The sequence below is a fragment of the Poromitra crassiceps genome (genome assembly GCF_964638095.1).
Source record: "Poromitra crassiceps genome assembly, chromosome: 20".
Classification (NCBI taxonomy): Eukaryota; Metazoa; Chordata; class Actinopteri; order Beryciformes; family Melamphaidae; genus Poromitra; species Poromitra crassiceps.
In genome coordinates, this window is record NC_139637.1 from 25,623,403 (window position 1) to 25,647,055 (window position 23,653).

At 48.1% G+C, this 23,653-nt stretch overlaps 2 protein-coding genes across 2 annotated transcripts in view; one reads left to right on the forward strand and one right to left on the reverse strand.

Moving 5' to 3' along the window:
- The window catches only part of LOC310795032 (IQ motif and SEC7 domain-containing protein 2-like), a gene marked incomplete at both ends in the record, with an annotated part of 280,546 nt that overhangs the window by 100,738 nt on the left and 156,155 nt on the right, over window positions 1-23,653 (forward strand).
- On the reverse strand, window positions 18,178-19,950 carry LOC310794468 (kelch-like protein 10; the record flags this gene model as incomplete). The annotated part of the gene is made up of 1 exon (XM_083656457.1): window positions 18,178-19,950. The coding sequence occupies one exon, from the start codon at window positions 19,948-19,950 to the stop codon at window positions 18,178-18,180; it is 1,773 nt and encodes a 590-aa protein (XP_083512583.1).

The window sequence follows — 23,653 nt, forward strand, 5'->3', positions numbered from 1 at the left end:
CTGAAGCTATCTCTGGTCTGAAGCTATCTCTGGTCTGAAGCTATCTCTGGTCTGAGGCTATCTCTGGTCTGAGGCTATCTCTGGTCTGAGGCTATCTCTGGTCTGAAGCTATCTCTGGTCTGAGGCTATCTCTGGTCTGAGGCTATCTCTGGTCTGAGGCTATCTCTGGTCTGAAGCTATCTCTGGTCTGAGGCTATCTCTGGTCTGAGGCTATCTCTGGTCTGAGGCTATCTCTGGTCTGAAGCTATCTCTGGCAGCCAGTCATCTCCAGAAGCCTCTCCTCTTTTACCGCAGGGATGGCACATTTTTGTAGGCTTACCCAGAAGTCCCGGCGCTGCTGGTTCCTGTAGAAGGCAATGGGGCGTTTGTATGGGGATTCCGGTTAAATGCATGAAATAAGGTTTGTGGTTAACCAAGGTTTATGAAACAGTGAAGTTTGTGTTCAGCAAGATAATCTTCACAAATGAGGAACACTGTTACAGTATGACTTTTGAAGCGAAAATGTGTCGGTGGTCTGCAAAAACCCTTCACATGGTGGGAATTTCACATTTTCATCTTTTGACATTTCCACAAATTAGAAACTCTCCCCTATATATAAATGTTTGAATGACTGTGATCGCTCTCTCAGATCGAATGTTAGGAGTATTTTAATCATCCTCAAATGTCTTGATTTGTCCACAACCGAATGATATTACGGTAGAAATACTTTTGACTTTTCCACTTTATTTAATAAATCTAATAAAGTTGATTATACATTTCAGAGCCTGTAGTTTGCTTTTACTTGAGTAAACAAGTTGAATCAGTACTTCTACTTTTCACTCTTTTTTCCTTCTTTTTTTTTTACACCAGTACTTAATAGTTACTGGTCTCATATCATGCTATATTTAACTGTATATAACATGTCTCATGTTACTGGTCTCATATCATGCTATATTTTCTATATATACCCCCCCCCCTCCCCCCCAAACCAGGACCAGGATATTGCATGTTTTGGTGAGGGGTTCCTATATGAAGGAAACCCCCAGGGGGCACGGGGAGAACATGGAAACTCCACACAGAAAGGCCCTTTTGACGACCCCACCCGGGCGGTGGGCACTCGAGGACAAGCGGACGGGCACGCACTCCTTCAGCGCTCACAGCGTCCCAGGTGGGAATCGAACCCAGGACCTTCTAGCTGTGAGGCGACAGCGCTTACCACTGCGCCACCATACCCATAATCATGCTATTTTTAACTGTATATAACATGTCTCATGTTAGGCCGTGTGTCCATCTAGCGTCTTTTCCTGACCGTTAAACGCTGGAAGTACGCTGGGGAGCGCCGATCTCAGCGCACAATATGCAAGGAAGCAGTCTGAAAGTAACGGTAGCTCAGTGCGGTAGCTAGCTTGATAGCTGACAGCTAACATTAGCTAACAACACACATAGCCTACAGTGATTTAGCTCAACACTCACCAGAAATATTAAGTGTCAGTTAGCCAATCTGCTCCCACAATTGAGCCTTTCTGGGGAGCGTACCTATGTTCCCCGGGTCCTATATTCCCCGGGTCCTATGTTCCCCGTTTTTGTGGGACCGGGGAACATAGAACCCTTCCTAACCTCCCCCAGACCCTAACCCAAAACCTAACCTCTCCCACCCCTCACGCCTAAACCTAAGGTCGGCATTGCGGGTGGTCGGCATAGCGGATAGACACCCCAAATGTTACAGGGAGTGTTAAAAACGGGGAACATAGGACCCGGGGAACATAGGGATGACCCCCCTTTCTGTCTCTGTCTCTGTCGTGATAGTTTCTCCATGATTAGTTGCCAGAAAAGGAGCACCCGACACAAGCGTCTTTCTGAAAAGTTCAAATATTTTCAGCTGGGAGTCGACGCACAAAAACGCCGGAGCGCTGTGAAAATAGACGCTGGGCGCAGCGCACTTTCCCTAGACGTCTGTGTGCGCCCGCATACGCTCTCCCCTCATTGGAAAGAACTGAAAAAAGATGCTGGAGCTGAGGAAAAGAAGCTAGATGGACACATGTAGCTATTTCTAACTGTATATAACATGTCTCATGGCTCTTTAAAACAAGCTTATGAATCTTGTTGCAAAAAAAACACCCTCAAATCCAGCCTCTGTGGGATTTCTCTATGTGCTCTGTCTCTCCTCATTAACTACTCTGTTTTGATAAGATAAGATCAGATAAGATAAGATAAGATGATCTGTTGGGATAGATTTTTTCCATTCTTCACAGCTGAGCTACAGACAGCAAGGTTTGCTCTTCCACATTCAGTTGGCAGGACGGCGCTGTAAGCGAGCAAATGAAACAAGTGTTACTTTGTGATGTCACAAAATCACGGAAGTCAAAATGGCTCGTTTGGAGGCACGTTTCCCTTCCATGGCTGCTGTGTCTTTATCTGCGGACCATCGTGTGTTTGGAGACGTCCATGATGTTTATATCTAGCTCACCCAAGTCCTTTAGAATCAAAGAAGCGAGGACATCTTGTTTTACACAAGATGGGACCTCTAAGTAACTTAACTTCAGTAACTTATGTAAAGGATGTGCATACTCTCACCATCTCTAGCCAGGCCCGTAGCCAGGGTTAGAGAAATACCCAGGGCATTTTAACGTGGCGTGGGGGGCACAGCCCCCCCCCCCCCCCCCGGTTTAGAAAATGTAGTCCATTTTAAGAGGCTAGATCTATAAAGAACTACAGACATCATGTTAGATTAATATCCTCTTTACTGTGCTGTTGTTTTAAAATTATACAAAAAAGAAATGTCTCCCCATATAATATAATTTATATTCTGCATACAGGTCACATGGCAGAATACTGCTCAATTAACTCATTGAGTGCCAGCCACTTTTGGAGAACGGACGCTCCCAGTGCCAGAGTTTCAGAGCGTTTTCAGTGATTTCTCGAGGCCCACAGAATATTGTGTGATATTACTATGTAAACACCGAACACGCAAAAAGAACAAGGAGACTCTATTGTATCATCAGCAAAAAAAAGTTTATTGATACCATTTTCCGTTCTTTAGTTATCAGCCGGAGAAGATAAGTCAAAAACAGCAAAAACATGCATTTCTATCTAGAAGCTGAGTTATTCCGCCTTTTGTGAAATGCAGCATTTCAAGCACATTCACTGACTCTAGCTAATATTTTCTGATGTAGTGACCTGGTGTAGTTCTGTGGAGCCTGCGTGCCCCACCCCCCTCTCCCCCCCTGAGCTGCAAACTCCTCCCCACACGCACACAGTCTATTTTCGGAGCCTCCGTTTTTGCGGGCGGTGCGGCTCACAGCGGCTCACAGCGCGACAGCGCTGCGACAGCTCACAGCGCGACAAGGAAATGCCAAACGGGACTGCAGGTAAAGGTTTGGCCCTTCGGGGTCGGGTGCTGCCTTTCTGGTGGGTAATCGTGTGGAGAAACTATATGCAGACAGACAGACAGAGGCAGAGGAGCAGTTGTGTGCGCGGATTGATTGCTGTTGGCAGGCACCGTCAAGCAGCAGAGCGGTTTCGCTTTGATCACGGCTTTTTCAGGCTGTATTCCTGACATTTCTGTAATCTGGAGAGCACTGTCGCCACCTAAGGGTTCTGTAAAATAGGTTATAGACCTCCAATAGCTACAATATTTGTACAGGAGATGTATCATGGATTGATCCACGTCCCACCGTCAAAAAACGCAATTGACGACAATCGTCGTCTTTGGCACTCTACGTCAGTATTTGAATTGACGACAGCTGTCGTCATTGGCACTCAATGAGTTAAATACAATGGCCCATCTACACAAACATCACTTACAGGGGAGTTACTTACCCATTCACTTCAATAGAACTGTCCCCAAAGTCTAGCCCCAATCTAGCCCCAATGCAAAATGTGAAAGTTGTGGTGAGTTATGTCTCTTCCTTCTATATAGCACACAGAGAGGGAGCAAATTGTTGCATTTCTGATCAACTGTCATATATCATGTTATTTATGAGGGCTTTAAAACATCAATGACAGCTGAATAGATCTGGGGGCCGGGGCTATTTTTATTTTTGTTGTTGTTGAAAATACCCAGGTCATGACCTCGGTGTCCTCAATGGTAGCTACGGGCCTGTCTCTAGCGACGCCTCAACACAAGCAGACTGCCACACGTCAGCTCACTGGTGGGGCCAGAGGCTGACAGCAGCCCAGACGCTTTTCATTCCCACATCAAGGACACCGAGCGGGGAGACAAAGCGCCCGGCCTCCAGAGAAACCATGGAAACTCACTTCTCATTTCTCATTTCTTTTTCAATTTTCACAACTCTATAGAGAGCCAAAGCGAACGTCACTTCCTGCCTTTCTCCCTGTACCAGCGTCTGAAAAAATACGAATGGTGGTGAACGGAGACAGACGTTACTTTTTGAATTGTGCCACGGGGTGCAAAGGTACATTTGGTCCATTTAAAAGAGAACTCTGCATGTCAACAAAGTGGCAGTTTGTCCTGAAACTGAAACGTAAGGTTTGGTTTTGTTAATCGACTAAATCCTCGTGTCGCACAATGTCACAGTATGACGTATATTGTGAACAACAATGGACTGGCGGGAGAGATGTCACTTACAGTATGCGACTGGTTGTGCGTAGTCTATCTGATTTATAACTTATAGTGCCACAGTTTTACCACAAACTGCGACTTTCTTGACATTAGTTATCTTTTAAATTGACAAAATTTACCTTTGCACCCCGTGGCAGAATTCAAACGGGATAAAAAAAGTAAGGTATCTCCCCGTTCACCGCCATTCATATTTTTCAGAGACACTGGTACAGGGAGAAAGGCAGGAAGTGACGTTCACTTTGGCTCTCTACAAATCCATTTCTGCAGGATCCCGTGTGAAGCTCTTCTCATTTGCCACAGACAGAGCTGTCCTTCAGAAAGTACATAGCCTACCGTCATGTGACCAGCCTACCGTCATGTGACCAATGCACTTTGACTTTGCTGATGATACATTAGTAGTTATTGGAACACTTTACCATAGCTTTAGCATCCTACATTCTATACACATATGCACATTTACCGGGTATGTTATATTTTGCTAATACGTGTGGTATTCCAGTTTACTGATCTGATCGTTATTAAGACAACTTACCGTAACTGTGAAGTTAATTTATTTGCTTTGTGTTTGCTTTTCTGCAATATTTTGCAATAAAAGTCAGGAAATTAAAGGAGTATGTCCATGAGAGATTAATATTAAGAAATAAAGGCCTCTACTCTAATATAGGCCTGTCTCCAACAAAGGCCCGGGGCTCTCTGTGGCTCAGTAAATAAAGGCCCCGGTCACTATTAGAGGATTTACGGTATATATATTTATTTATATATTCCATTTGCACCTGTGTGTGGGGGTCTGGGGGGTGTGTAGTGTGTGTGTGTGTGGGGGTCTGGGGGGTGTGTAGTGTGTGTGTGTGTGTGTGTAGTCTGTGAGTGTGCATGATAATTCATAGAGTGTGCATATGTTTTTACCAGCACGTGATAATGATGCAGGCATAATTTGTGGGCGTACACCTATCCGTGCTCCTGTGTGTGTGTGTGTGTGTGTGTGTGCTCCTGTGTGTGTGTGTGTGTGTGCTCCTGTGTGTGTGTGTGTGCGCGCGTGCGTGTGTGTGCTCCTGTGTGTGCGCGCGTGCGTGTGTGTGTGTGCGTGCGTGCGTGTGTGTGTGTGTGCGTGTGTGCGTGTGTGTGTGTGTGCATGCGTGTGTGTGTGTGTGTGTTGTCATTAATGGAAAGCTAATATTGTATGGCTATTGGCTCCCATCACGTGCTGCATGTGGAAGAGAGAGAGCGAGAGATGGGTGTGTAGAGAGAGAGGAAGAGATAATAAGAGACACAGAGCGTGTGTGTGTGTGTGTGTGTGTGTGTGCAGAGAGAGAGGGCGAGCGAGAAATGTGTGTCAAAGAGCATGGTGACTGCACATGTGTATACGCTATTGCGATGAATATTGCTTTGCGTGCGTACGTGTGTGTGTGTGTGTGTGCGTGTGTGAATGTGAGTGACAGGCTGAGTGTGCAGTGGAGAGTGAAAATACACACACACACACACACACACAAACACACACACACAAACACACGCACACACACAGACACGTGGAGGAGCGGCTGTCAAGAATGCAACCATGCATCTCCACAGAGAATACAGAGCGAGGGGGGGGGTGTGTGAGAGAGGGGGGGTGTGTGTGATGGGGCGAGAGAGGCAGTGGAAGCATGGGGCAAAGAGAGAGACGGGGAGGAGAGGAGAGAGGAAAGAAGGACAGAGGTTCAACTGAAGAAGAGGGAGAGGAGGGTGTGTGGCGGGGCGAGAGAGGTAGACAGAGCAGGGCGGAGAGAGAGAGAGAGGAAAGGACGAGGGAGGGAGGGGAGGCTGAGAGAAAAGGCAGAAGTGAAGAAGGAGGTAGAGGGAGAGAGAGAGAAGGTGTGTGTGTTTAGGAGGTAGAGGGAGAGAGAGAGAAGGTGTGTGTGTTTTATTGTCTCCAGTGTAACTGAATGGGAGTCGCCTCCATTGTCTTCAGAACGGTAAGAGACTGCTATCATCTGGCTGTGTGTGTGTGTGTGTGTGTGTGTGTGTGTGTGTGTGTGCATGTGTGTGTGTGTGTGTGCGTGTGTGCGTGTGTGTGTGTGTGTGTGTTATTTAAAGCTGATGTACTCACTCAGGATGCTTGCACTGCAAACTCCAGCACTGGAGTAGTTTCATACCATCGAAGAACACACATTGCATTATGGTAACGTGACATTGATGAACTGTAGGAGTGTGTGTGTGTGTGTGTGTGTGTGTGTGCATGTGCATGCGTGTGTGTGCACGTGTGTGTGTGTGTGTGTGCGTGCGTTTGTGTGCGTGTGTGTGTGCATGTGCGTGCGCGCGCGTGTGTGTGTGTGTGCGCGTGCGTGCGTGTGTGTGCGTGTGTGTGTGTGCGTGCGTGTGTGTGTGTGTGTGCGTGTGTGTGTGTGTGCGTGTGTGTGTTTGCATGTGCGCGTGTGTGCGCGCGTGTGTGTGTGCGCGCGCGTGTGTGTGTGTGTGCGCGTGCGTGCGTGTGTGTGCGTGTGTGTGTGTGCGTGCGTGTGCGTGTGTGTGTGTGTGTGTGTGCGTGCGTGTGTGTGTGTGTGTGCGTGTGTGTGTTTGCATGTGCGCGTGTGTGCGCGCGTGTGTGTGTGCGCGTGCGTGCGTGTGTGTGTGTGCGTGCGTGTGTGGCACAGTGTGTGACCTCCACCTGATTTGTAGAGCGACAGGCTGACGGTGTGTAAAGTGGGAGGTGTGTAGCGGAATACAGTTGAAACATATATACTCTATATATACTGGAATCAAACTTGAATGAATACCACTGCAGACACACAGGAGGAGCGCTTGATTTGGATTGTGAGCAGGTGGAGACTGGGGCCTGACCAGTTCACCCAGTCCACTAGAACTATGGTGGTGGGTTTGGTGGAGGTGGACGATAGATGGGTGGGGTGGGGAATGGCCATGGGCGTGGGCGTGGCCTCCAGAACTTATCCAGAACTTGGCCCGTCTCACCTATACCACCGCAGACCCAGGTTCAATTCGGGGCAGCGGTACCTTCCGGCTTTTTTCAGACATTCCTACAGACACAAATTGGCCACGTCTGCAGATGGGAAGCCGGTGGGTATGAGTCCTGGTCGGTGTAGTAGCGCCTCCTCTGGTCAGCCTGTTTGGGGAAGGGGGGGGGGGGGGGGGGAACTGGGGGAATACAATGATTAAAAGTGTGTATAGCATGTGAGACAGACAGATCTCATCATGTCTCATACAGATGTGTTGACAATGACAAATCCTCTGTCTCCTCTCTCCCTCATATCTCCTCTCTCCTCACTCTCTCTCTCTCTCCCCTCTATCTCTCTATGTCTCTCTCTCCCCTCTCTCTCCTCTGCTGAAATCAAGGGCGATTCACCTCCGTGATGTCAAGGTTACGGGACGTCCAGTTGATTGAAAACATTTAATCTTTGCATCTATTCCATTGTCTCAGCTACAGCCCCCCTCCCCCCCCCCCACACACACACACAGCTGGAAACATGTAGATGTGATGAAAGATTCATCACCTGACCTCATTGCTCAGGCCCACCCCCAAAAACACAGGAAATGCAAATATCCAAATGACTGAATAAACTGAAACCAAAATGACCAGACTCCACAAAACATCTCATCCAGAAGCTCTTCTTCGTATGTCTTTGTTTTGCTGCCACTCTTGTTCCGCCCCCCCTAGTCTCCCTGAATCGATGGCGTCATAACTTGGCTGTTTTTGCTCTGAAGCTGCACTCAGAGAAGTGAAGAGCTGAAACGCTCTTGCTGAATATTGCATTGCAGCGCTCGGTGCTCAGAGAGAGAGGGGCCAGCAGCGGGAGGTGCTCCCCCCGCAGGCCGGGATGAAGTGAACTGTTAAGGCATCCGAGTGCACCATAGCGCTCAATTATTTAGCCAGCAAGCTGCTGGGATGTTTGCTAGCTAGCAGGATGTCGACAGGGGGGTGGGTGTGTGTGTGTGTGTGTGTGTGTGTGTGTGGGGAAGGGGGAGGGGGGGGGGGGGGTTGCAGTACAGAGAAGAAGAAGATAATACACTACTGTCCCAAACTGGAATAGGAACATTGATGCGTCACATTTATGGCTGTTTATCCAGTTTTGGTGGCCTTTCATGAGGCGAATTTACCTTTTTCAGAGGAGCCATTTTGTGTCTAAAAGGCAGGTAGTAACACAGGTGCAAGCAAAACATTAATGCGGGTTTCCAACTTCCAATCCATTTAGGCGTTCCAGTGCCGGGTGCCCTCGTTAATGTTTTGGCTGCACCTGTGTTACTTAATCCTGCCCTTGAGACACAGAATGGCTGCTGTGAAAAAGACGTATTGAGGATCAATGGTAAACTAACTCGCAGCTGTAAGGAAACGGAATGCCAATTGAATTGGAATGACAGGAAACAGAATTACATTTCATTCTATTGGTCGGTGCGACAGTAACAATTCCCTCTCGTGCATGTGATATTGTGTAAGTGTGAGTCTGTAGGGCATCTGGGTAGTGTAGTGTAGAGGTAACAGCATTCGCCTACATGTACCACCCGGCTACTTATTCCGGCTTGGTCAGACATTCCTATACACTGTATAGGAATGTAGACACTGTATACTATACGGTGTCTACTGTAGATATTAGCTGCTGTAGCTAGCAGGACAGATGGGGGACGTATTAGCTGCTGTAGCTAGCAGGACAGATGGGGGATGTATTAGCTGCTGTAGCAAGCAGGACAGATGGGGGACGTATTAGCTGCTGTAGCTAGCAGGACAGATGGGGGACGTATTAGTTGCTGTAGCTAGCAGGACAGATGGGGGACGTATTAGCTACTGTAGCTAGCAGGACAGATGTGGGACATATTAGTTGCTGTAGCTAGCAGGACAGATGGGGGACATATTAGCTGCTGTAGCAAGCAGGACAGATGGGGGACGTATTAGCTGCTGTAGATAGCAGGACAGATGAGGGATGTATTAGCTGCTGTAGCAAGCAGGACAGATGGGGGACGTATTAGCTGCTGTAGCTAGCAGGACAGATGTGGGACATATTAGCTGCTGTAGCAAGCAGGACAGATGGGGGACGTATTAGCTGCTGTAGATAGCAGGACAGATGAGGGATGTATTAGCTGCTGTAGCAAGCAGGACAGATGGGGGACGTATTAGCTGCTGTAGATAGCAGGACAGATGAGGGATGTATTAGCTGCTGTAGCTAGCAGGACAGATGGGGGACGTATTAGCTGCTGTAGCTAGCAGGACAGATGGGGGACATATTAGTTGCTGTAGCTAGCAGGACAGATGGGGGACGTATTAGCTGCTGTAGCTAGCAGGACAGATGGGGGATGTATTAGCTGCTGTAGCAAGCAGGACAGATGGGGGACGTATTAGCTGCTGTAGCTAGCAGGACAGATGGGGGACGTATTAGTTGCTGTAGCTAGCAGGACAGATGGGGGACATATTAGTTGCTGTAGCTAGCAGGACAGATGGGGGACATATTAGTTGCTGTAGCTAGCAGGACAGATGGGGGACATATTAGTTGCTGTAGCTAGCAGAACAGATGGGGGACGTATTAGCTGCTGTAGCTAGCAGGACAGATGGGGGACATATTAGTTGCTGTAGCTAGCAGAACAGATGTGGGACATATTAGCTGCTGTAGCAAGCAGGACAGATGGGGGACGTATTAGCTGCTGTAGATAGCAGGACAGATGAGGGATGTATTAGCTGCTGTAGCAAGCAGGACAGATGGGGGACGTATTAGTTGCTGTAGCTAGCAGAACAGATGGGGGACGTATTAGCTGCTGTAGCTAGCAGGACAGATGGGGGACATATTAGTTGCTGTAGCTAGCAGAACAGATGTGGGACATATTAGCTGCTGTAGCAAGCAGGACAGATGGGGGACGTATTAGCTGCTGTAGATAGCAGGACAGATGAGGGATGTATTAGCTGCTGTAGCAAGCAGGACAGATGGGGGACGTATTAGCTGCTGTAGCTAGCAGGACAGATGGGGGACATATTAGTTGCTGTAGCTAGCAGGACAGATGGGGGACATATTAGTTGCTGTAGCTAGCAGGACAGATGGGGGACTATCCCCAGCTAGCCAGGTAGCTATCCCCACCCTGATTAGCTACAGAACAAACAAAGATTATCTCTCAGCACGTCCTGTTCCAGGACCAAGCCTAGTATCTGTTCTCCAGGGACACTCTGAAAAGCATTTACAAAATCAACCCAGCAACGCAAGTATCAAGGCTGCACTGCTAAATATTAGGTCACTTGTAAGCAAGTCGCTTCTAATAAATGATCTGATTACGAGTCATAAACTGGACCTCATGTTCCTCACAGAGACCTGGCTTGATCTAAACAACAGGGAATATGTTCTTAATGAGTCAGCCCCACCTAATTTTAACTACATTGACGCCCCCAGAGTCGGTAAGAAGGGGGGAGGAGTAGCTATTATTTTCTCTGATGTTTTTCAATGTAAGCAGGTATCGTTTGGCGACTTTTCATCGTTTGAATATCTGGCCGCTGTTCTGAAGTGCTCTCCCTCTATTTTACTACTGATTATATACAGACCACCTAAGTACTCTAGTAGTTTTTTTTGATGAATTTTCAGAACTCCTTTCTATAATCTCCATAGAACACGACTGTTTAACTATTGCAGGAGATTTTAATATTCATATTGACAACCCCAATGATAATAATGCCAAAGAATTGAATAACCTCCTTGACACTTTTGACCTGTTACAACATGTCTCTGGGCCCACTCACAATCGAGGCCATACCCTAGACTTATTTATCACCAAGGGCTTTGAGTCATCGTTTCTTTCAGCTAGTGATGTTGCTCTGTCCGACCATCTCTGTATCTTTCTTGAACTCAATGTCACCCCTATCGCTCTTACTCGGTCAAAAACCATCAAAAAGCGTCACATCAACGAGAGCACTAGCACACGGTTCATGGAGGCTTTCTCGCTGGCCCCTTCCCTCTCCTCAGCCTCTGTCAATGATCTCCTAGATAACTTCAATTCTAAAACCCTAAAGGCTATTGATGCTGTAGCTCCCATTAGATCTAAACTAATCTCCGGTAAGAAAAAAGCACCATGGAGAAACGCTCCCTCTGTAAATAACAAAAAAAGAGATTGTAGGAAAGCAGAGCGCAAATGGCGGAAAACTAAACTTCACATCGATTATGACATCTATAAAAATAGTCTTCACTCCTACAACCAGGAACTAAAAAATTCCAGAAAATTCTTCTTCTCCGACATTATCAGCAAAAACACCAATGACGCTCGCACTCTTTTTGCCACTGTTGACAGGCTGACAAACCCCCCCCCACAAATTGCCCCTGATCTTCTATCCAATGTCAAATGCAATGAATTTGCGACCTTCTTTAGGGATAAAATTATAAATATCAGACTAACTATTTCCACATCAAGAACAAATGTGGCTCCGCCGCACCCACAGAATAGGTGCTTAATTAACATGACTCAGTTCAATGTCATTGACCACAAGAAACTAGAAGAAACGATACGAGGCCTTAAATCCTCATCGTGTTGCCTAGACACCCTGCCAACAAGCTTTCTAAAAAATGTCTACAGTTGCCTGGCGACCGACATACTGAAGATAATTAATACCTCTCTTCTTACAGGCATTTTTCCAAAATCTCTAAAAACTGCAGTTGTTAAGCCCTTGCTAAAGAAGCGTAGCCTCGACCCCTCTATAATCAGCAATTACAGACCAATATCAAATCTTCCCTTTATTAGCAAAATACTCGAAAAAACTGTCTACCAACAACTCAATACCTTTCTATCCTCCAATGATCTCCTAGATCCCTTCCAATCAGGCTTCCGACCCCATCATAGCACCGAAACTGCGCTTATCAGAGTTATAAATGACATCCGAATGAACACTGATTCAGGTAAAATCTCAATCTTAATGTTACTAGACCTCAGCGCTGCCTTTGATACGGTTGACCACGAAATTCTATTGGACAGACTGGAAAACTGGGTCGGGCTTTCCGGCACGGTCCTAGAGTGGTTCAGATCTTATCTGCAAGACAGGAACTACTTTGTCTCCATTGGCAACTACACATCTGACCAAACCAAAATGACATGTGGGGTACCCCAAGGATCAATTTTAGGTCCTGTCCTGTTTAACCTTTATATGCTCTCTCTGGGCCTAATTATGCAAAAAAACAAAATAGCTTATCATAGCTATGCAGATGACACCCAACTCTACATAGCCCTCTCATCGGATGACTATGCCCCCATAGAGACACTGTGTCAGTGCCTTGCGCAAATTAATGATTGGATGTGCCAGAATTTTCTCCAACTTAATAAAGACAAAACAGAGATAATTGTCTTCGGCAAAAAAGAAGATAGGCTCAAAGTTACTGCTCACCTCGAATCCCTATCTTTGAAGCCAAAGGACCAGGTAAAAAATCTTGGCATTATTATTGACTCTGATCTCAATTTCAACTCCCACATCAAGCTTATAAGAAAATCTGCCTTCTATCATCTAAAAAATATAGCAAGGATTAGAGGCTACATGTCCAAACAAGATCTTGAAAAACTAATTCATGCTTTCATTTCTAGCAGGCTAGACTACTGCAACAGTCTTTTCAATGGTCTTCCCAAAAAAGCTATTAAACAACTACAGCTCATTCAGAATGCGGCTGCTAGAGTTCTAACAAGAACCAAGAAAGCTGAACACATTACACCAGTTCTCAAATCCCTGCATTGGCTGCCAGTAAATCTTAGAATAGACTTTAAAATTCTGCTAATAGTTTACAAATCTCTCAACGGGTCAGGCCCACACTACATCTCTGAAATGCTTCTACACTATGAACCATCCAGATCCCTGAGATCTTCAGGCACTGGTCTACTAATTGTCCCGAGGACCAAATCAAAACATGGTGAAGCCGCGTTCTCCCACTATGCCTCTCATAACTGGAACAAACTCCCTGAACACATTAGATCTGCCCCTACACTGCCTATTTTTAAATCCAAGCTAAAGACCTTTATGTTTACTCTTGCTTTTAACTGCTACTAAACTACTGCCTCTCTCGGCCTGTAATTTAAAAAAAAAAAGATTCCTGTACATTTCCAACAAATGGACTGTACATGTAATAATAATACTGAAGAGTGCCTTGTAACTTATTTAAAACAGAAATAATGTTTCATGTTTGTTAATTTGAGTATATATTTTAACTAAAACTGTCGGCTGTGTTTTTTATGTGTGTTTTTTTATATGTGCATTGCTTTGCTGCTTGTTTTTTCGATTTTTTTTTTTTTGTAAAGCACCTTGAATTGCCTTGTGTATGAAAGGTGCTATATAAATAAAATTTGACTTGACTTGACTTGACATATTAGTTGCTGTAGCTAGCAGAACAGATGGGGGACGTATTAGCTGCTGTAGATAGCAGGACAGATGAGGGATGTATTAGATGCTGTAGCTAGCAGGACAGATGGGGGACATATTAGTTGCTGTAGCTAGCAGGACAGATGGGGGACATATTAGCTGCTGTAGCTAGCAGGACAGATGGGGGACATATTAGTTGCTGTAGCTAGCAGGACAGATGGGGGACGTATTAGCTGCTGTAGCTAGCAGGACAGATGGGGGACATATTAGTTGCTGTAGCTAGCAGGACAGATGGGGGACGTATTAGCTGCTGTAGATAGCAGGACAGATGAGGGATGTATTAGCTGCTGTAGCAGGCCCGGTTCTACGGGGGTAGAACCGGGCCTGCGTGGTGTTGTGGAACACGGCCTGCGGCCTCGTGGGATAACAGCTTATCAGCGGGATATATTCTCCACAACACACTTGCTCTCGTGATATATTGCTTAAATATAACTCAGGCAGGAACAGGTGAGATGATGTTATATAACTCAGGCAGGAACAGGTGAGATGATGGGGAGAAAAAACCCAGTGGGATTCTGGGAAAGGAGAGAAGCACGGGGGCGAAGAACAAGAGGGACCGCCTCCAGGTTTCAGGCGACAGTAACAACAGACGGTAATGGAAGAGGATGGAGCTGGAGAGAGGGGAGGGAGAGAGAGAGAGAGGGATGAGGGGAGGAGAGGGAGAGAGAGAGGGATGAGGGGAGGAGAAGAGGAGGCAAAGGGAGAGGAAGTTAGAGATAGGCCAGTGCATGGATAGGCTATGTGAGAGGAGAGAGAGGTGGCGTATGGACTCTGACCCTGGGCAGACTTGAAAGGTGAGGGGAGAGGAGAGACAGGGAAAGGGAGGATAAGAAAGATGGAGAGATGAGAGGTGTGGCAGGTTCAGAGAAAGCTAGAGACAGAGAGAGATAGACACTAAAGAGGAAGAGAGCGAGGAGGAGAGAGAAAGCAGAGATAGGGGATACTGCAGGTGGTGGGAGGTAGAGTGAGCTAAAGACAGAAAGGGGGATTGGAGAGAGGGAGAGAGAGAGAGAGAGGAGGAACGGTAGAAAGAGAGAGAGAGGTGGGGGTAGAGAGAGAGGAAGGGTTGGCTGGCTGGATGGATGGAGAGAGAAAGTATCAGTTGAAAGAGAGCTAGAGAAATTGAGGGGGTTGGGATACAGAGAGATGTAAGATGGTTGAACAGGTGTTTCTCTGGTTTTGCTCATCAGCCTGATGTTCAGACTCGCTCTCTCTCTCTCTCCTCGCCTGTTCATACGCCCATCTTCTCTGTCCCACAGTAAACCCCATATAACAATATTCATGGTTCAGTGGTTTCCATGTTGCCAGACACTATAAAGACAGTCTGAGTCTCCCAGCGGCAAAACAAGCCGTTTTAGCGAACGCGTCCCCGTGTGACATGCGTCCCCGTGTGACATGCGTACGCTGTCACACTGGTGTTTGACGATAAGGCTCGAGCTGTAAACAAGGCCGAACTCAGAAGACCGCCTCCCGAGTAGGCGAGTGCTACTATGTCGGTCATGTACTTCCGGTAACACACGTGTGTGTGTGTCTGTGTGTGTGTGCGTGTGTGTGTGTGTGCACGCGTGCGTGTGTGTGTGCGGCGGTGGGGGGAAACGGGGGGGATTTCCCCCACGCATTGACCCATTGACCACGCATCTATGACGAGACACCGCCTGAATGTATAAGTGTCCTCCCTGCATCGTCCCTGCACCATGCAGTGTCTCTGTCATGGTCCCTGCACCATGCAGTGTCTCTGTCATGGTCCCTGCACCATGCAGTGTCTCTGTCATCGTCCCTGCACCATGCAGTGTCTCTGTCAGTGTCTCTGTCAGTGTCTCTGTCATGGTCTGCACCATGCAGTGTCTCTGTCATCGTCCCTGCACCATGCAGTGTCTCTGTCATGGTCCCTGCACCATGCAGTGTCTCTGTCATGGTCCCTGCACCATACAGTGTCTCTGTCATCGTCTGCACCATGCAGTGTCTCTGTCAGTGTCTCTGTCATCGTCTGCACCATGCAGTGTCTCTGTCATCGTCCCTGCACCATGCAGTGTCTCTGTCAAAGTCAATGTCACGGCCACGCGCTGACATCTGCTCTCTGTACGCCTCCACTCTCTTCTCATCATCCAGACGGTGCAGCATGTGAGCATCGTCCTCCTCATTGTCCTGCCGGCACGCGTCTTGTCCCCTCGTGCGTGTCCCCTCGTGCGTGTCCCCTCATGCGTGTCCTCGCGTGTCCCCTCATGCGTGTCCCCTCGTGCATGTCCCCTCGTGCGTGTCCTCGTGCGTGTCCCCTCGTGCGTGTCCCCTCGTGCGTGTCCCCTCGTGCGTGTCCCCTCGTGCGTGTCCTTGTGCGTGTCCCCTCGTGCGTGTCCCCTCGTGCGTGTCCCCTCGTGTGTGTCCTTGTGCGTGTCCCCTTGTGCGTGTCCCCTCGTGCGTGTCCCCTCGTGTGTGTCCCCGTGCGTGTCCCCTCGTGCGTGTCCCCTCGTGTGTGTCCTCGTGCATGTCCCCTCGTGCGTGTCCTCGTGCATGTCCCCTCGTGCGTGTCCTCGTGCGTGTCCTCCTGCGTGTCCCCTCGTGTGTCCTCATGCGTGTCCCGGTGCATGTCCCCTCGTGTGTGTCCCCGTGCGTGTCCCCTCATGTGTGTCCCCTCGTGCGTGACCCCGCGCGTGTCCTCGTGCATGTCCCCGTGCGTGTCCTCGTGCATGTCCCCATGCATGTCCCCTCGTGCATGTCCCCATGCATGTCCCCTCGTGCGTGTCCTCGTGCGTGTCCCCTCGTGCTTGTCCCCTCATGCGTGTCCTCAGCATCATCAAAGTTGCCCATCCCTGGGTTACGGCATGACAATATTTGTTCGGCCCCTGGCAACAAACAAACAAACAACCACTCCTTCAACTCCCCAGTCCTGCCATCCTCCACATGTCTTGGACTTTCTCTACTTTTCTCATCTGCTCATCTTTCTCATCTATGTGAGTTGCATTAAGAGCTGTTAGCCTAAGAGCTGTTAGCATAAGACCTGTTAGCCTAAGAGCTGTTAGCCTACAGTAAGAGCTGTTAGCCTAAGAGCTGTTAGCCTAAGAGCTGTTAGCCTACAGTAAGAGCTGTTAGCCTAAGAGCTGTTAGCCTAAGAGCTGTTAGCCTAAGACCTGTTAGCCTAAGACCTGTTAGCCTAAGACCTGTTAGCCTAAGAGCTGTTAGCCTACAGTAAGAGCTGTTAGCCTAAGAGCTGTACGTTAGCCTAAGAGCTGTTAGCCGAAGAGCTGTTAGCCTAAGACCTGTTAGCCTCAGAAGACCTGTTAGCCTAAGAGCTGTTAGCCTAAGAGCTGTTAGCCTAAGAAGACCTGTTAGCCTAAGAACTGTTAGCCTAAGAAGACCTGTTAGCCTAAGAGCTGTCAGCCTAAGAAGACCTGTTAGCCTAAGAGCTGTTAGCCGAAGAGCTGTCAGCCTAAGAAGACCTGTTAGCCTAAGACCTGTTAGCCTAAGAGCTGTTAGCCGAAGAGCTGTTAGCCTAAGACCTGTTAGCCTAAGAGCTGTTAGCCTAAGAGCTGTTAGCCTAAGAGCTGTTAGCCTAAGAAGACCTGTTAGCCTAAGAACTGTTAGCCTAAGAAGACCTGTTAGCCTAAGAAGACCTGTCAGCCTAAGAAGACCTGTTAGCCTAAGAGCTGTTAGCCTAAGAGCTGTTAGCCGAAGAGCTGTGAGCCTAAGAGCTGTGAGCCTAAGAGCTGTTAGCCTAAGAGCTGTCAGCCTAAGAAGAGCTGTTAGCCTAAGAGCTGTTAGCCTAAGCACAGACTAAAGTAGAGCACGCATATCCAGTGCAGATGTAGGACAAATTGATCAGCAACAGGGGGAAAAAGTGGAGTCTGCACACTGTGTAGTAGAGCCGTACCCCCAGTTGGTTTATTGCATGTTTTTTTTCTGTCATTGCGACCTTCATCAGAATGAAGCAGGAAGTGAAAGAGCACTCATATGAATATAATAGGTCAAATCTCTCCACCAATTGGCAGAGAGAAAAACAGGTCAGGTGAGTACAATCGACCAGATACATTAGATATACAACATAATGATGACAAAAGAAAGCAGAGAGTGTGCATCTTGCTTCACACATACAAATAATTCAATTAAGTAAAACATTCCCAAGAAAGACAATAATACACAAATAGATTTTAAATATTAATATTAATAATTGTATTATAAAGAAAACCCCTTTTGTGTTACCCTCTTTTAATTGTGCAGGTACTTTGTGTTGCAGCCATGTCTTTTTAAATTGAAGTGTCAAACATATAAACTAAAGTCAACTAGATGGATCCTCCTGACATGCCGGCAGGCTCCTCCATGCTGGGGGAGGGGTCAGGGCAGGGTGTGGGGGAGGGGTCAGGGCTTGGGGAGGGGTCAGGGCAGGGTGTGGGGGAGGGGTCAGGGCTGGGGGAGGGGTCAGGGCAGGGCGAGGCGCGGTGTACTCGGCCATGTTGGACAGTCCATGTGCCACACAGCAGCTGAGCCCATCGCGTGGCATCCCCATACTGCAGGCCTCGTGCCACTCGTTGGTGCTCTCGTCGTAGCGCTCCACCTTATTGGAGTTGTGTAAGCCTCCTCCGCACACGAACAACTGGTCGGCCACCACCTCAATGCCAAAGGCGTAGCGTGGAGTCAGCATGTCGGGCACGGCGCTCCACGTGTTGGTTAGTGGCTCGTAGGCCTCGGCGCTGCACAGGTCAGTGCTGCCGTCGTAGCCGCCCACTGCGTAGACACGCTGTCTGTAGGCGATGACGCCGAATGAACCACGCCTGCTGCTCATGTGGGCGATCTTTGTCCACTGGTTGGTGTCTGGGTTGTAGCACTCAGCTGTGTTCTTCAGGTCCCTGTTCCCATCGTCACCACCACAGATGTACACCTTGCCGTTGAGTACTGTGGCGCTGGCCTCGCTCCTCTGCTCATTCATGGGTGGGAGCAGAGTCCACTTGTCAGTCTGAGGATCATAGCGCTCAGCACTGTCGAGCTGGACGTCTCCATTGTGGCCTCCCATGGCATAGATGCTGCCATTCAGTACTGCCACGCTGACACAGGCCCGGTGATTATGCATAGGCGCCACATCGTGCCAAGTACGAGTACGGAGGTCAAATTTCCGCACACTGCTGAGAAGGTTGTCATGGTTAGGGTTGTAGCCGCCAACACAGTAGACGGCGCCATTTAAGAAAGCGGTGCCGTGGTCAGCCCGGGGAGGCTCAACGTTTGGTACATTGACCCAGAGCTCAGCGCGGGGATCGTATACCTCAATTCTATTGGTTACATGGCCGTAACCCCAGCCTCCGATGGCCAACAGGACGGCATGAGGCAGGCGCGGGCGTGTCTGAGAGTTGGAGGGTCTGTTGGTGATGTCATCATACATGGCCCTCTCTGCGTCGATGATGACCGCCTCACACTCTGCGTTGTCCTTAACCAGACTGTTGTTCTTCACCTGGTTGATGAAGTAGTCGGTGGTCATCAAGCCCAGGCGGATCTTGGGCAGCAGCACGGACATGTGACCTTCACGCTCCTCTGGCGAGTGGGCGATCCAGCGGAGCACGGCCTCGAACGCCGTGCTCTCCCGCCTCACGTTCAGATCTTCCCGCCCCAGGATGTCCATCAGCTGCTCCAGAGGGAGTTCCAGGAACTCTTCGGAGGCCGCGGCGATCTGCTCAAAGTGCTCCAGGATGAAGAGAAAGGCCTTGCTCCTCAGGTCCGGGCAGTAGTAGAAGTCTACAAACTTAAAGACGCCGATGCAGTTCTCCGGGCAGAGCCGCGCCTCCAGGAACTCACAGCAGGAGCGGACGACCCCCATGATGTCGAGGTAGTCTGCTGCTATCAACAGCTCCTCCACGTTGTCCTCGGTCACCGGGACAGAGCGGGTGTCGGCGTAGTCTATGAGGAGACGCATCACGTCTGCTGACACGGGGCCGGCCATGTCGTAGATGTTGTCCTGGGACGTCCAGCCATGGGTGAAGAGAGCGTGGAAGTATTGGCTGCAGAGGACGGCCTTGCAGGCGTTGAATTCCACATCATCCACTCTGACCTGCAATTGATTCATCTCTTTGGGATCTGGATTTTTGTCCTTCTCCTGGAGGCAGTGTTGCCAGGTGGGAAATGTTGAATTATTGTACCTCAGGGTCAAAATGATCGTTTCTGGAGGGAAATTATCGTACACGAGCAGCGGCCACCTTCCACCTTCTTCTTCTTCTTCTTCTAATGGCTTTCTGGCCGCGCTTCCACCACTTATATAGCATCAGCCAGGAAGGATTCATGACATCACTGATGACATCACAATTTCTCAAATGACATCACTGATGACATCACAATTGCTTGAGTGACATCATTGATGACATCACAATTCCTCAAGTGACATCATTGATGCCATCACAATTCACTGATTTATGACATCACTGATGATGTCACAAATCGTTACATCAACAGACAGCCCACTAACACCCCCCGCCCACTGATGATATATCATGATGATGATTAAAAAATAAATATATACCATGTTGGAGCAGCAGCCAGATAGATCCCCCTGTAGAGTCTAGATACTGGTGGTGGTGATGGTGATGCCTCTCCTTCTGAAGCTGATGAGACTCTTCAGACTGAAGGATCTGATGAGTCTGTGAAGACTGGGTGGAGAAGGAGAGGTGGAGGGTGTGAGAGTCAGCAGCAAGGTTGGGAGGCTGAAAGGATAGAAACAAGCATATTTATTAGGACAACAGCCATGTGATTGGCTTACGATGAGGGGTGAAAAGCAATGTGATAGGCTTACAATGGAGGTGTGTGGGGGTGAGAGGTGATGTGACTCTATGCTATTGGATAATAGAGACCAGGCGGAAAACAGCTGATTATTCAATTGAAGCCCGGAAGTTGACAGGCTATTTGAGCGGATTTGAAGGGGTGGAGAAATAAGAAGTGAACTGAGGAAGTGCAGTAAAGTGCAGATTATAGTCTTCCTGACTGAACGTACGTTAGAACTACATGTCCATGAGTCCCGCCACATCTGAAACACCCCGCAGAAGGTGGCGGCCGGACCCCCGGCTGGACTTTATGAACGGGACCCTCCACCCCCGTCTGCTGCAGCTCGGCTACATCGTTGGCATTGCTAACTCCATTGCTCTCCCCAACATCGGTTCTGATAACAAACGCTGGACGGTGGATGCGGTTGTCGTTAAAGGATCGTGTGACCATCATGTATGACCATAGAAGCAAGGCAAGTTATTACCCGGCTGGCACACATCCCACAGCACGGCCTACGAGCCCGGATCAAACTAGTTGGTTCTTCCGTAGGTCGCCATTGCTGGCCGAGACCTAGTTTATCCTCGGAGATGGTGACGTCCTCATTGTAAAGGGTGTCGGGGGGTGACGTCACGTCATACTCGACCGTGACATCATCTGCAAGGACATCACATCTGTCATGCTGTCACAGGGCGGCATTGTGATGTCATCGGTCTCGACAGACCCGGCAAATGGTCCCAAGGAGCTGGGTGGACTCGGAAGGCCTAGAATCTGCCCCGGGAGCTGGAGGGCGCTTGGTGTTGATGCGAAGCCTCCGAAACAGCGCTCCTAAACGAGAGAACATTGCTCTCAGTGAGACTCACCCTGTATACATTGTAAAAGGTAAAAGTAAAGAAAATATGTATTTGCGTTTCAAGGACCGTCTTGAAAATAAGAGGATTCATCTCAAGGGCTTTATCCTACAATAGAGTTCAATGTATTTGACCAGAGGGGTCAGAGGTCAGCCAGGGCCACAGGAGCAGGGAGGAGGTTCTGTGACCCTCCTTCTCACCTCTTCAACTCCCCCAGCAGAGATCTGCTCTCCAGTCTTTAGGCTTTAGGCAGTCTTTAGTTCTGCTCTCCAGTCTTTAGGCTTTAGGCAGTCTTTAGATCTGCTCTCCAGTCTTTAGGCTTTAGGCAGTCTTTAGTTCTACTCTCCAGTCTTTAGGCTTTAGGCAGTCTTTATATCTGCTCTCCAGTCTTTAGGCTTTAGGCGGTCTTTAGTTCTACTCTCCAGTCTTTAGGCTTTAGGCAGTCTTTATATCTGCTCTCCAGTCTTTAGGCTTTAGGCAGTCTTTATATCTGCTCTCCAGTCTTTAGGCTTTAGGCAGTCTTTATATCTGCTCTCCAGTCTTTAGGCTTTAGGCGGTCTTTATATCTACTCTCCAGTCTTTAGGCTTTAGGCGATCTTTAGATCTGCTCTCCAGTCTTTAGGCTTTAGGCAGTCTTTAGTTCTACTCTCCAGTCTTTAGGCTTTAGGCAGTCTTTATATCTGCTCTCCAGTCTTTAGGCTTTAGGCGGTCTTTATATCTGCTCTCCAGTCTTTAGGCTTTAGGCAGTCTTTAGTTCTACTCTCCAGTCTTTAGGCTTTAGGCAGTCTTTATATCTGCTCTCCAGTCTTTAGGCTTTAGGCGGTCTTTAGTTCTACTCTCCAGTCTTTAGGCTTTAGGCAGTCTTTATATCTGCTCTCCAGTCTTTAGGCTTTAGGCAGTCTTTATATCTGCTCTCCAGTCTTTAGGCTTTAGGCAGTCTTTAGATCTGCTCTCCAGTCTTTAGGCTTTAGGCGGTCTTTATATCTGCTCTCCAGTCTTTAGGCTTTAGGCTGTCTTTATATCTGCTCTCCAGTCTTTAGGCTTTAGGCAGTCTTTAGATCTGCTCTCCAGTCTTTAGGCTTTAGGCGGTCTTTATATCTGCTCTCCAGTCTTTAGGCTTTAGGCTGTCTTTATATCTGCTCTCCAGTCTTTAGGCTTTAGGCAGTCTTTAGATCTGCTCTCCAGTCTTTAGGCTTTAGGCAGTCTTTATATCTGCTCTCCAGTCTTTAGGCTTTAGTTCTGCTCTCCAGTCTTTAGGCTTTAGGCAGTCTTTATATCTGCTCTCCAGTCTTTAGGCTTTAGGCAGTCTTTAGATCTGCTCTCCAGTCTTTAGGCTTTAGGCGGTCTTTATATCTGCTCTCCACTCTTTAGGCTTTAGGCTGTCTTTATATCTGCTCTCCAGTCTTTAGGCTTTAGGCTGTCTTTAGATCTGCTCTCCAGTCTTTAGGCTTTAGGCAGTCTTTATATCTGCTCTCCAGTCTTTAGGCTTTAGTTCTGCTCTCCAGTCTTTAGGCTTTAGGCAGTCTTTATATCTGCTCTCCAGTCTTTAGGCTTTAGGCAGTCTTTAGATCTGCTCTCCAGTCTTTAGGCTTTAGGCAGTCTTTATATCGGCTCTCCAGTCTTTAGGCTTTAGGCAGTCTTTATATCTGCTCTCCAGTCTTTAGGCTTTAGGCAGTCTTTAGATCTGCTCTCCAGTCTTTAGGCTTTAGGCAGTCTTTAGATCTGCTCTCCAGTCTTTAGGCTTTAGGCGGTCTTTATATCTGCTCTCCAGTCTTTAGGCTTTAGGCGGTCTTTAGTTCTACTCTCCAGTCTTTAGGCTTTAGGCAGTCTTTATATCTGCTCTCCAGTCTTTAGGCTTTAGGCGGTCTTTAGATCTGCTCTCCAGTCTTTAGGCTTTAGGCGGTCTTTAGATCTGCTCTCCAGTCTTTAGGCTTTAGGCAGTCTTTAGATCTGCTCTCCAGTCTTTAGGCTTTAGGCAGTCTTTAGTACTTGAGATCGTTTATTTTAACACTTTGTTTTGATTTGATTTCCTAAAAAGCCTTTCCTCGATTTCATATGAGTGTATTTTGATCAAAACTCTTTTCCCCAGCAGGGCCGCTCCCTCAGGCTCGAGAGACAGCTTAAAAGCCACATCATTATGTTACCTTTTAATGAAGACAGTGTGTG